Source organism: Pyrus communis, chromosome 12 (assembly GCF_963583255.1).
Source record: "Pyrus communis chromosome 12, drPyrComm1.1, whole genome shotgun sequence".
Classification (NCBI taxonomy): domain Eukaryota; kingdom Viridiplantae; phylum Streptophyta; class Magnoliopsida; order Rosales; family Rosaceae; genus Pyrus; species Pyrus communis.
In genome coordinates, this window is record NC_084814.1 from 17,732,713 (window position 1) to 17,746,995 (window position 14,283).

Below are 14,283 nucleotides of genomic sequence, written 5' to 3' on the forward strand. Positions count from 1 at the left end.
TTTTTTTTTCTTTTTTGAGCTTATCCTCCCACCACAGCCAACCCCAATCATCTCTACCTACTACTAGTAGCCTAGTACTAGCTTTCTGCCACCCAAAGGCTTCAACTTTATGAATTATAACCACCAAGCCTAATTAAAGAAACCCTAAATTCTTCCCCAAATCAAAAACCAACCAACCAACCCAGATGCAAGAGACTTTCACTTAAATTATTTGTCAAAAAATTACTTCTTTTTTTTCATTTCCCTTCATGAAACGGGTTAACAAATTGGACACCCAAAGTTACCAATTTTGCCAAAATCTACAAAAAGCTACTCTTTCTAATTTCAAACTCACCAAAAGTAGAAAAAAAATAAAAAATAAAAACAACAGCTAACAGTGAAAACCTAGTACAGATCCATCACTCACAGCAATGGAAACTTCACACTCAGATTTTGCCTCCACATGGTGGGTGAAAAAGTGCATGACCCGAATCCGACCCGCCATCTCCAACCGCGACTCAATCTGCATTGCGGGGCCGCTGGGTCCGGCGCCGGTGCCGCTCAACCCGCTGAACCCATCTCCGAAAGTGGGCCCCATTGGGTTCTGGACCATCCCGGAAGCCCGATTGGGATCGGAGACCGGGAACGACTGGACGGCGAAGTTGGCGGCCATGAACTGGGTCTGACCCGCTTCGATCTTGCCGGCGGGTATGAACATGAACCCGACCTGGCTGCCGGAGTAGAAGAGCTGGAGGGTGCTGTCGTAGTGGTTGAAGGGCGCCCGGTTGGGATTGTGGATGGAGACGTATTGGGCGAAGGTGAAGCTGACGGTGGAGTTTTGGGTGGAGAAGGAAGGGAGCTGGACGGCGGAGACGGAGATTTTGGGGTCTTTGGGTTTGAAGACCGTGAAGTAGACGATGAGGATGACGATGACAACGAAGATTAGGAAGATGGTGGCGACGATGCAGGAGGCGAGGTTTGTGCGGCCGGACGGCGGCGGTTTGGGCCGCTGAGGCCGCTGAGGCTTGCTCATGGTTGATTAATTGAGCTTAATTGTGGAATTAAGAGAAGCGGTGGAATAGTTTCGTTGTGAGAGAGAGAGAGAGAGAGAGAGAGAGAAAGAGAGAGGATTTAGGGGAGATTTTGGAGGTGGGATTGGGAGTAAATATTGTCGTGTTGAGAGTCGAGACAAAAGTGTGAAATTGTGTGTGTTGGAGAGAGACACCCTGTCTTTGTCTTTTTTTTTTTTTTTTTTAATTTTATATATATATATTTTTTATTATAATTAATTAATTAATTATTTAAATTTGGAATGTAATGTTTTTTTTAATTTAAATTCACAATTTTGTCGCGAAAATACTTTACGTTGTTAGAGTGTTGGATTGGAGAAACATTTCTTTGAACTTGAATTCTCTATATTGTTTGGTTCCATTTTTATATTTGATAAATTTAAGATGAATGGTGATTGTAACACTCCACACATTGTAACAAAAAAAATGTTATGAATCTCCTTTCACCTTTGTTTAGTTCACATCTCCAATAGCATTTAGCTTAGAGAGAATTTTTGGCAAGAATGTCATATTGTCGAGCATGTAAGGCAAGTTAATAAGACGTTATGTCAACATGAATAGACTTAAGATAACCAAAAATCCAAAGAAATTTGAGCCACAACAAATTTTGAGTTAGTTTCATGTTAAATTAGGTAAAGTGAAGTAAAACAAGCATGGGTTAGTGGCCATTTACTATAATGGTGGAAAAGTGTTGCGCATTTGCATGAAAGCGTAGATTCAAACTTCATCAATATTAATTTAACATTTAATCTAACAAAATATATCGTGACATTTAAAAAAAAAAAGTAAAAACAAGCCGGGACAAAGGAGAGAGGGAGACATTTAATATATATATATATATATATATATATTTTTTTTTTGGGTGGTGAAGAGTGGGCTTTTGCTGTCTGTATGGTTGTTGGTTTGACCCTTTAAAAATTATAATAAATTTTTATCGTTGAATAAAATTTCAAATATCTAGATTATTTAATCCGATGATCTTGATGAAAGATATCCGAAGAGGATCTTTCTCCTGGGGCAGACTCTGGTCCTTAACTTGAAAGTTTCAAGGACTAAAGGAAAGGGTGGGCCCAACAAAGAAAAATTAGGAAAGTGGGCGTCTGACAAGTTTGTACAAGCAATGTCCAATTTTGCTGCATGTGGATAGGTTTAACTTTACATTTTTTTTTTTACTTGCAAGTTGGGATGTTATATCCAGGTAAGTTTAAATGATTTAGTCGTTGAGAATAAATTCTATAGCACACTCTAGTTTCAATCTTGGCGTTAATAAATTCCATGATAGTGATAAAGATGAGATTGAAATGCCTCTGTAAGTTTTTTTGACCTAAAAAAAGATGGACTACAAAAAACTTATATCTTATAGCTTTGTTACACTTTGAATCCTAGTTATATTTTTGTCAAAATGGAAGGTGTTATTAATGCAGAAGGGTAATAGCCTCTACAGTGCAACGGTCAAGAGCGTTTGTTCCTACATCTGAAGTTTTGAATTTCTTCAAGCGGCTAAGAGCGTTTATTCTTATATCAACGGTATTGTTTGTTTTCTAATTCATATAAATATGTCTGTATTAAGAATAAACAGCTCTTACTTTAGTAATGAATGGAGAACACAAATTTATATGGGTTTATTTTATGCTTGTTAACTTGTAGTAAGAGCTGTTGAAAGTTTGAGTAATGCTAGACAAACTAATTTTTTGGACCAAATTTATAAATCATGTGATGTGTCACTAATGAAAAAATAAAGACGTTAGTCAACACTTAAGTAATAATTTAATTATTAATAATCACGTTATACGGTTTACAAAATTCGGTCTAAACAACAGTCTTCCTAACATTACCTTAAAAGTTGTGGACAAAACAAAAGGAATGGAAAGGTTTATAATCTTAATTTTGTACGTTGATAATCTCTTGCAATGGGGCCCACCTAAACCCTATTTTTGGAGATTATGTTCCCTCAAGTTGGTATGCAAATCTGTCACTAATCAAAAGATTGAAAATGCTGAGGAATTGAGTTCATATCAATCATATTAAGCAAGTAGAAGTTACACCAAATTCGATGCTGCGGCTTCTATTTGACATAATATTCTTGCTGTAATTTACTTGTGCGGTAAAAATATAGATGAAGCAATTCAAAATCACTTTATTCAAAAGCACTTTTCCCACTTTTTTTCTGGGGCTCATATAGTGCCAAAGGAGCTGGTTTCAATTTTCCAAACAGCGGAAAACTCACATGGGTTTTGGCAGAGAACCAACCAGTAACTATCATTCTCCAGTTAATCATTGAAGGGCAGAATTGCAGCAATATTGAGTTTAGAGTTTGGAGAAAAACTTGCGCAGCGAAACTGGATCACATGTATTGTCTGATTGCTTTTTCACTTAATGGAAACCCCTCGTATTGTAAGCGTTACACCCGACCCCGCTAATCCCACCGGGAGTCAAGCAGTCCTATCGAAATTTCTCTCATTAGTTTGAGCCCGTGGAGGATGGTAATCATAGGTGAGAAGATACCATGTCTTCTGGCTTCATTTCTTAAGAGGAACAATGGCAGTATAGACACTAACGGAATTTATAAGAATAGTTACTAACTTCCTAATTTCTGAACAAACTGGAGTCTCTTGTTTAAAAACCTGCATCAAACAATCCAAATAGCGTATCGACAAGAAATTAGCAACTATCAACATGTCAATGAAGAGGGGTATATATGAATGTACACAGCTAAACCTGCTGTACTTGAGAATCCTCCGTCGAGGTATCCGTCAAACCGAAGCAGAATTTACCACAACACAGTTCAAGAAATTTCAGAGTGTTTTCAACCTCTGCTGTTTTCATGTATAAAACACAAGAGTTACAACATCTAAAACACAAGTGCTTCCAGTTCAGAACTTACCCTATTTGCGAGAAACGCTTCGACTCTCGGTTTGGTGATAAAGGTGTGTGTATACACCACATTTCAAAATCCTATATCATCAAGTGATGTAGTACAATCCTGTAATCCATAAATAGGAATAGATCTTATTCATGACTATCTTAAATAACAGTTGACAGAAGTCTTTGTATTATCTCCGTCAGTTGACAGAAATGAAAGCGAAACTTTCAGGCTTATTATACGAAACTACATAAGCCATCCATATTTCATACAACCTTCCAGTCCATCCAAAAATGGACTGGTCATTCATTCATTACATACATATATGTACCTATAATATAGAAATTTACTTTGTAAGCTTGTCGAGCTGGGAATCCATGATCTCGGAGATGACTTCAAGAAATGCAGCTTCACTCATGCCCGGGAGCAAGGAATCCTGAGCTTCACGCACTATCCCCTCAATCACTGACTCTCTGTTTATGTTTTCTCTGCACATGAGGCTCCCAATGGCAAAAGGGGTGAGACCTCTCTTCACCCCTTTCTTCAGAAGCATGGTGGAGATATGGAGTGTGCGGGCACACTCGGTTGGAATGTCCCACCCGTAAAATTTTAAAAGTGCAATATCTTGTTCAGCATCCAAAGAATTTATGTACTCAATGGTGTCAGGAGAATAAGCCTGGCGAGCTTGTGGCCAATAAAGCCAATCGAAAGTGCAATCTTCAAACTGCAGAGACAGCGAAGAACAAAGTTTATTCATAATTAAACCAATTATATATGTGAAAATCTAGTGAAAGAAAAAAAACATGTGTACGGAAATCATTCTAGCAGGTAAAGAAAAAACATCGAATCACAACAAAGTTCACATTAACACATACTACTACAACTAATTAGATATGAGATTGCGGGAACCAAAAAACCACCCTAATTGAAGTTGAAAAACTCAATTACGTATTAGACAATCTTTCGCAACCTAAACACTAGCTATTGTTAGTCGAAATTTCAACATGTCTGTCTAACATGAACCCTACTTATGGCACACATAGATTGCATTGCATCCACATGGAGATTGAGTGAACCTCACTGTCCGTCTGTGAAATTCCACTGTTAAAGTTTCATGATTTGCACAAAATTATGAAAGGAAAGAGATGGCGAAAACAAAGATGCAAGCATTTAAAAATAACACTAAGATGGGAAAGCATGAAAGCAAAGAACAGACACTTACATTCTCTGGAAGGCAGTACCCATGATCAATAGGAATGAGCAGTATCTTACCATCTTCCCCTTTTCTAAACAAAATATTGCCAGCATGCCTGTCTGCATTTGCCATTCTTAAATCAAAAACACTAATCTTGTGCACCTCCTCTACTGGGAAACGACTAGGACCCATGTCCTCACAACTTCCATCATTCTTCATGAACACTTGCAATGATCCCATCTTAACATTCTTTGACGAGCAATCATACCCCTGAGGATGATTAAAACTTTTATGCAAGCACCTAACCAAAATGGTCGGAGGCACCCCAGCAAAGCCAAGGGTCTCGTTTGATAAATTGCGAGGCCCACTCTTGGGATGATCCAACAAGTATGCTGCCACTTCCCTCACGGCTCCTTCTCCTACCCTTGTTCCCCTTTTCAAACCTTCACCATCTGGGGATGCGGGCAAGCCATGGGGATTGTTCACTGCATTAGGCTCCTCATCCACAGGCTTGAAAACAGAAATAAACTCCTGGAAGGAATCTTGCATGAAATAAGTTCCTCCAGTGCCTTCGGATGACCTAATAGGTTGATTGCCCTTCTTCAAACCATTAAATGTGGAATTAAGCATGTCCCATACATAAGAGGGAAGCTTAACCATGGGATTCACAACAATTGGTTCCAACAAGAAATCTGGATGGAAAAAAGGTAACTGGAATGTTACAACGGGAACCATCTCGGATTGGTGGTTGGCCACTCCATTGACCTCTTCTCTGCATTCATCCGAAAGCGGTGCCACAACTGAAAGCTCCAAATCTTTCTCATAATGCTTAGCCCTAAACTCGGCAGATTTCTGAACCACCAAGTGAATGACATCATCATTGTTCTTACAAATATCATCGATGAGCCTCTGGTCATCAAGCTTTTCACCATTGAAGAAAAGCTCCTGATCCTCGGGATCATAAGCCTTCCCCTTCTTCAAAACCCGTTGCTTGAGGTACCCGACATTTCGATGTCTATCTACATGGAAATCAAATTCCTTCCCACCAATGGTCCTAACAGTGATATGCAAAAGATCAGAAAGCCTAAGAACCAAATGCAACACATTCTCACCAGTGATGCCATAGTCCTTAACGAGAGAGTTGTTCCGGGCCAATTCCCTGCCTTCGAAAACAAGCTTCTGCTTCTTCACCACGAACCCTTTGCACGTTTGGATCCTTAGCTTCACCGAAGCAATGGAATCGGAGTCCAAAACATGCATAGGGGTCACGGAGCCAGCAACCCTGAGATACAACATGATTGATTCACTAGAACAATGCCCCTGCTGGCTTTCGAAAACCCCATCAGCAGCAGAAGCAAAATGTCCCGGGCTCAGGGCTACATCAGCAAGAGACATTTTCCAAAGACAAAACTTTTTTGTTCTTCTTTCAAATTCAAACCCCCCCAAATCAAAAATAAAAACCAGGACCCTCCTTTTTAATTTTTAATTTTTTTTTTCGCCTGTTGATATCCAAATTCAAGGCCCTTCAAACCCAAGGCCCTTTGATCACATTGATCAAAAACCCAGGAGCTAAATTAAATTAAAAACAAGACCCAAAGACCAAAATCTGTACAAACAGAACCAAACCAAACCAAAAGGGAAAAAATCGAAAATCACCAGAAACAATTGAACTTTGCAAATCCAAAGTTCCAAATCCCCGGGATTCAAGAGAAACCCTTTGATTAATCAAACCCAGATCCCTAAATCAAATTAAAAATTAAAAAAAAAGAAGATTAAAACTCCAACTTGTTCTTGAAAGCTCCCACAAATATTCAATCGATTCAAAATCCAATCACGATGTGAAAGTTGGGGTCTTTAGAAATTAGGACACACAATTGGGAATTCTTCACTCTAAATCGAAAAATTAATTAGATTAATGCGCGGGTAATCGAAAAACTCTCATAAAAAATAATGCGGGCAGAGAATTGCAATTTGAGGAGAGAGTGGATTCTCGCCTTGAGGGAAAGAATCAAATGAAATGGGCAAAGGGTGAGAGCTTAAATTGCATGACCTTTCAGGGGTGGCGATTAATTGCCGGGTAATTCAGCCGAGTTTTTGCATTTTCCCAGAATGGAACGTAATAAAGTCTAAGCTCCAGCGATCTTCTCTCCCGTGTTTTTCTGGGTCCGAAAATTTTGTAGTCGATAACAGAGAGAGAGAGTGAAAGACTGAATAAATGAGGAGAGAGAAAGAAGGGAGGAGAGAGGACGGACACTGAATTATAGCCGTTGGCTTTTTATAAAGGTTTGACCAGAAAGACTATAACGGGAAGTGCTCGCCGGTTTTTTGTGTGTTTGAAAAATCCGAGATACCGACGACGTTAACTGTTTTTTGTAACGGCCGTTTGTTTGTTTGTCTTGTGGGTGGGGGGAGCACATTTAGGTGGTAACACTAACTTCAGATTATTGTCGTAAAAGATAACAATCAAAAGATTATGGATTTGTTTTTTACTTAAAATTATTCTTGAAATTGACATAACTTCTCAATTTGGTCTTTAAGATTTAAAATCGATAAACGTAGTCCCTGAGAATGTAAACCCTCAATCATTTTGATATTTTTGTGAGAAAACTCTGTTAAATTGAGGGTATTTTTGTCAAATCAACAACTCCTCTTGAATTGGTGGTTTCTTCAATTTAACGAAGATTTTTATTTTTATTTTCATATAAGGATGAAAATGATTGACAGTGAACAATCTCAGGATTACTTCTATCGATTTTCTCAAAGATCAAACTGAAGAGTTGTATCAATCTCAATGACCATTCAGCTTGAAAAATCAAAATTATGCTAGTTAATCCAAAATATAGAGAAAATCTATTGTTGCAAAGCTACGGATTAATCGTTTTCACTGCATTTCGTTTGTTAACCTTGAACATGACTCATATATGTCTGACGTATTATTTTACAAACTTAAGTTTCCGTTTTTCGTTAAACTTGTTTGAAAAGGAGATTGAATAAGTCATGGATTAAGACTTAAAACTTGTTTATAGATAGACAAACTAAGATCGGGTAGCATATAAATCTGAAGACAATCTTAGTAAAAAGGAAGAAGAGTATTATCCAAATTGGATGAGTATGTAAGCATTGGTTGTAATATCCAAATTTGTTTTCCAGTTTTCTATTTTCTGAATTGATTAATCATTGTAAGATAAACTTACTTTAGAGTTAGGATAATTTGAGGAGAGGTTTATCATTGTACTCGGAATATGAAACAGAATACCATACGTCATTATACAATTGCATAACTTTTTTTGTTTTTTTTAAGTACCTCTAATTATAGAGTAACATATGATGTTCCAACCAGCAAACCTAAAAATCTCTCTGATTTTGAGAGTAAAAACCATCAAAGTGCATGTAATTTTAGGATAATTTTAAGAATTTACAACATTGAGCTATTGGTTGTCTCAACAAATACAATTTAGCTCCGCCACTGGTCACACTGATAATAAACAACAGACATTATTAAATGAGGGTTGGAATATTATATTGGAACTAAGAAGGATGTTTTTACACGAAATAATTTTTGTCACTATAATATTTTAGTACTAATCGACAATATCTGAGAAATTCTATCAAACCACGAATAAGTTAAGTGAGTGCTCCACGCTTTATTGTATCATTACTATGGTACCATACAACACTACATGTGGATTTAGATGATACATGAATCTTCTTCATTTTTTTTTTAATTAATATTTTAGGCTTCTTCTGAAATGTAGTCAATTTTTCATAAGTGTAGTCAAGTTTATATTTGCATATCGACAACCAAATTAATTAATATCACAAATCGGGGATTGAAGTATGGATTATGAACAGTATCAATAATATGAACAATGAACCGCGAGCTGATGGTTAAATGATAAATGTGGATTGAGAGAATTTCTTCAAATTACAAATTGAAGGTCTTGGGTTCGAAATTCGCTGCTGGAGTGGAAGCTAGACTTGTGGCCAGGAGGAGGCTGAAATGCCTATGTGAGTTTTTCCGATCCCCGAAAAGGGTGGATAACCGTGGCTTGCCACCAGTTGTCTCCCTTAAAAAAAAATATATATGAACGATGTATCAACAACATATTCACATATTAATTTTCAGAAAAATATTATAAATTAGGGTAAATTATATTTTATTACTTCAATAGTGGGTCACATAATAAACTCATACCTCGTCTTTTAAACATTGTAATGTCATATATCAATTTACGATTCATTGCAATGCGAACCCTCTGTTAAATTTTCTGTCAATTTGACCGTTAAATGATGACTTGGCATGCGCAAGGTCCACTCTCTCACCCAAATTTAAAAAAATAAAATATGGCAAATTACATTTTACCACTTCATCTTTGGGTTACATAACAAACTTGTACCTCATCTTTTAAACATTGTAATGTTATACATCAACTTACGAATTCATTGAAATGTCAAACCTTGTTTGCTTGTCCATCAATTTGTCTGTTAACTGGTGATAAGGTAGCTGCGAGGCCCACTGGAACTCCAAGCTGTTGACTTGTCCACGATGAAGTGTGGCTAATCCTATTCGCTAATATATCCCATTTGATAAACTGGCAGGTATGGGTATTAATCCAGTTGTTGAACCGGGTAGCGCAGCTCCATTTGTCTTTGCTTAAATACATAGTCACATTCACATTCGTCTCGTCTCCAACCTCTCTTTCTTTACCACCGGATAGGGATCACAACGATTCGGTTTGGGGACGAAAATGCTATATACATCCCCATAATCACGAAAATTAACCATACACATAACCCCAAATTAACCATCGGGGATTATCCATAACCATATCCATCGGGTAACGGATTTTCAATCGGTTATCGGTTATATCCATCTTCGTCAAAAAATTAAAAAAAAATTATATTCATTCAATTTATGCACTGTAAATTTTAGTAGATACTAATTCTATCATTAAATAGCAACATCCAATTACAAAAAAACATAACAATATATTTGAAGATGTTCATGATAAGCCAATATGATAAATTGGTCCAATAAAAAAGAAAAAGAGGACAAAAGAAAATACGAAAGAAAGACAAAACAAATTGATTCAATGAATTAATTTCTTGACAGTAAGACTCTTGAAGAGAGATGAATCTGATAAACTTGGAACATTTGATAATTGATATATAAAATGATTCAATGAATTAATTTGGTTGAGTATAACAATAAGAGTATTGAATTGATGAGGTTGTTGGTATGCCCCATGCATGATGTTTGGTGCATAATAAATATAGTATAGGGTTTGTTGCATGCATAATGAATTAGTATAGTGAGGGTTCGGTAAATTGAATAAAATTATATTATATATCAAATACATATATACACACACACAATATATTCGGGTCGGATTCGGGGACAGATATGGATTGGGGATCCCTATAACCATATCCAAAACCATAACCGAATAAAGTTCACGGTTTTTCCCCATATCCATACCATACCCGAATTTTCATATCCAAATCCAATCCATTCGGATGGTTATCCATGGTTATCAGGTTTAACAGTTAGAATTGCCATCCCTACCGCCGAATGCTCCTTTGCTTGGGAATTATTTCATCCCCCGCTTTTCTTCCGACTTTCTCTTCAGTTAATGCTTTCTCAACCCATGCATCTCTCGCTTCATCTGCTGATCTACAAGCGGACTTTCCGACTTTGAAGATCATTCTCTCTCGGCTCTAAATTGAACATGTTGGCCAGCTTCGATTTCTCTAATTTTTTTAAAGTTGTCGTCAATCGACAGTCCCAAATCCGGGTCAGTCTCATCCTCTTTCAATCCCACTTCAAAAGCCTTCACCATTTTTGCATAACTCAAAAAGTAATAAAAAAGCCTCAAGTTTCAAGTTTTTTATTTTTATTTTTTTTGCTCTGAAAATCTTTACGGTTTTTTAGGTTCAGATTTTCTGAGGGAGAGAAAAAGGGAAAGAGGAAATAGCTGAGGATGGAAGCGAGAGAGGGAGCCACATGGCGGAAACCAGAAAAAGACAAGAGAAATGGGTGGACATGGAGGATATTTTGGAATCCGGATCCTCTTTGTAAGGATTTACAGGATATGTTAATCATGTCCATTCATCGTAAATCGTGAGGTCAAAAATTATTTTAAATATTTTATTTAAAATTAAACAGAAACAATACTTGACAAAAATTAACCGCACGATTTATGATGAACGAACACGATGAAAGGATCCTTAGGATCCTCACCAAAAGGATCCGGGGAGGATCCTGTTGGGATATTTTGGATACACTTTACGAATGCCATTGGCCGCACTTCACAGTGGACATATCAGCACCGTGGAGTTCCATAGGGTGAGGAAGTGGGTTCTGTGTCTACCACATTAGCAGTTAATAAACAAATTGACAGACAATGGAAACGATGTCTGACTTTGCAACGAATTCGTAAGTTGATACATGACATTGCACCGTTCAAAAAATGAGGTATACATTTGTTATGTGACCCATAATTAAGGTGGTAAAATGTAATTTTCCTTTTTATTTTTGAAAATTTTGTGTGAGGGAGTGCGCCTCGCACCTACCATGTCATCGTTTAATGACTAAATTAACAAAAAAATTGACGGAAGTCTGACATTACAATGAATCATAAGTTGAAGACGATGTATGAGTTTATTATATGACTCAAAACTAAGGTGGTCAAATGTAATTTACTCTATATATTAAAAAGTACAGTTCCCTTAGTATAATTTGTAATTAAGTGGTCGGTTTCTAAATAATTAGTCCACATGTGCACCGTCCACACTCGTGTATTTGTCATCACCATAAAGGCAAAGTATAACAATTTGTCTCTAGCTAGCTTAGCAGAAAGATTAATAAGATTTTTAATTACAAATTTTAATCAAAGTAACGTACAAAATTTCACATGCTTTGAGGTTCAAACCCCCTTCCTTAATTATTATATAAATTTATGTTAATAAGGATTAGGGTCCAATAACCAAACCTGATCGCCGGTGCACTCGAATAGGGTCCCCAATTTAGTCAGCACTCTTTTGGTTTTTGATCAAATCGTATCTTGATGTTTTTTGGTTCTCATACTTTAAAAATATTTGAAGCCATTTGCTGAGTTGGAATCCAAAATATAATATATAATACAAATTGTTACCAAAGTAATGATAACTTAAGCTCTACTTTATTTCATCTGGCCTTGGTATGGTTGTAAAGGCTTAAAGAAGGTAGGGTTCCTCGAAATAATTGGTAGATACATTGAACATGGGATGGGATCCAATTTCTAAAACAATATTGGGATGGCTTTAAGCTAAGTTTGGTATCATTAAGATGTGCTTTGGTGGGTGCAAATTAATCACTTTATATAGTTTATTCTACGCTTGCATTGAGATAGGTCTTGCATAACGGATCAAATTCCGAAAAAAAAAAAAAAAAAACTACAAAAACGCTACAAATTCACTTCAGGTCCATCTTTAATTTTTATAATGCATTTCTAAAAATTTTACTTAAGTTTCATAAAACTTTAAAACCACTCATTCCAGACTCTCAGTTTAATAAACATACATTATATTGAAGAATAACTATTGACACTTCAAAAGTCATATTAATTCATAAATCCTAAAAATATAAAGATAAAATTGCATTTCGATAGATAAAGTACCACTGTTTTAATGTGCCAATAATAATTTTCTAAGTGTAATTCTATCACTAAGTTCACAATTTTCATGAAAAGATGTATAAGCGATTTGTTCACTTTGTTGTGCAAATAATTTTACCTTTAATTATAGAACAACATTATAGTCTGTCATGCAACGAAAAGCTTGATGTGTGGACCTATAATTTTCTTCTTTAAATTTATTTGGGGCAAAGCTTATTGGAGTGGTTGCATTATTTTTATGATCAGGAAAAAAAATATAATTAAAAGTGAGTGTAGGAAGATCATGCTTTATGAGTCGTCTGATTGCATTGTATCATGGCCCTTCATGTGCCAGACAACCCTACACTTCATATCTAAACCCTCTTATCAAGAAGCATTACATAAATTGATTTTTGAAGCAAGCTCCAAATGGCCACCACTATTGTAGCACCATGATCAATCTCCTCACCCAACTGATATCGAAAGACTTGAGAACCGAAACATAGAACTTGAAAGTATGATAAACGATCTTAATCACTTGAACTATAAATAGATTGCGTATTAATTGTTAATGGGCTGTTTATCTTTCCGCTCACTTTTTAAAGAAATTTTTAATTACAAGTTTTCTCTGTCGATGCAAATTTCCGCCGTCTTCAGTCTTAACAAAAATGCACCTGCAAAACAATCAACACCTTTGATCAAAGACCTACGCCTCACGCGCCCACGAGGTGGGTGGGGGGGGGGGGGTTAGATCAATGGATCTCCGATACTTAAGTTAGTTTCTTGGAGAGAGTAAAGTGTTTAGGGTTTTTTAGGGTTGCCAAAACTCTCAAAATTTGGTAGAATGTGGGGTATTTATAGGGTCAGGGCCGACCATATAGTGTTTAATGGAGAGATATTTTCTAAATATTCCCAAGATATTTAATAGGAGATAATATCTTGAGATAATGGGGGTAATTATCCCTAATTGATTTGAATTAGGATTACTTACTTGATTAGAGTCAATCTTCAATTAGGAATGTATTAAAGATATGATTTGAGTAATTAATCCTTATCTTTAATTCCTTGCCAAGGGCAGGTGAGTTATGGGCAGTTGTGTTCAGCTGCTGAGGCGTCCAGGGGTGTGAGTTGTGCGTGGGAGCATCTGAGAAGCCTGCCCATTTATTGAGGGCAATCTTGTCTTCTTTGAATAAAAGTCCACGTGTTGCCTTTAGAATTTTTGAGATTATTTTAGGCTCTAGATTGAATGTGGCGGTAGGGTGTGGAACCAGTCTTGTGCCTCGTCTTGGAGCGTCGTGGCAAAGATCTTGCACATGAGAACGTCAATGTTGGTGTAGAGGGTTATAACACTTCGGTAGTGCATCAAGTGCCTGTCCGGATCTTCATCTCCCTTGAACGAGGTGAAATGTGGCGGGTTAAACATCCATGGTGGCTCCGTCTACTCGATTTCGTTTGTAAATGGTGACATGCTCAGGTTGGCCACGTCTCTCCGGAGGGCATCGTCGGTAGTGTCAATGCACTAGAATCCACGCAGCTACTTTG

At 36.9% G+C, this 14,283-nt stretch overlaps 2 protein-coding genes across 2 annotated transcripts; both read right to left on the reverse strand.

Moving 5' to 3' along the window:
* Positions 1-232: 232 nt before the first annotated feature.
* On the reverse strand, positions 233-1,109 carry LOC137711580 (uncharacterized). Its single transcript, XM_068450832.1, has one exon. The coding sequence runs from the start codon at positions 1,010-1,012 to the stop codon at positions 371-373; it is 642 nt and encodes a 213-aa protein (XP_068306933.1). The 5' UTR covers positions 1,013-1,109; the 3' UTR covers positions 233-370.
* A 2,926-nt stretch (positions 1,110-4,035) lies between these two features.
* Positions 4,036-7,357, reverse strand: LOC137710830 (phosphatidylinositol 4-kinase gamma 2). The gene is made up of 2 exons (XM_068449967.1): positions 5,135-7,357; positions 4,036-4,636 (listed from the first exon to the last, which is right to left on the reverse strand). Exons 1-2 carry the CDS (start codon positions 6,500-6,502, stop codon positions 4,259-4,261), a joined length of 1,746 nt encoding a protein of 581 aa, XP_068306068.1. The 5' UTR covers positions 6,503-7,357; the 3' UTR covers positions 4,036-4,258.
* Between the last annotated feature and the right edge of the window lie 6,926 nt (positions 7,358-14,283).

Bases quoted from the DNA above. Each gene is read 5' to 3' on its own strand.
- LOC137710830 (XM_068449967.1), bottom strand. From the start codon at position 6,502: ATGTCTCTTGCTGATGTAGCCCTGAGCCCGGGACATTTTGCTTCTGCT. The intron at 4,637-5,134 runs GTAAGTGTCTGT...CTGTCTCTGCAG, and splicing joins GGTACTGCCTTCCAGAGAAT to TTTGAAGATTGCACTTTCGA.
- LOC137711580 (XM_068450832.1), bottom strand. From the start codon at position 1,012: ATGAGCAAGCCTCAGCGGCCTCAGCGGCCCAAACCGCCGCCGTCCGGC.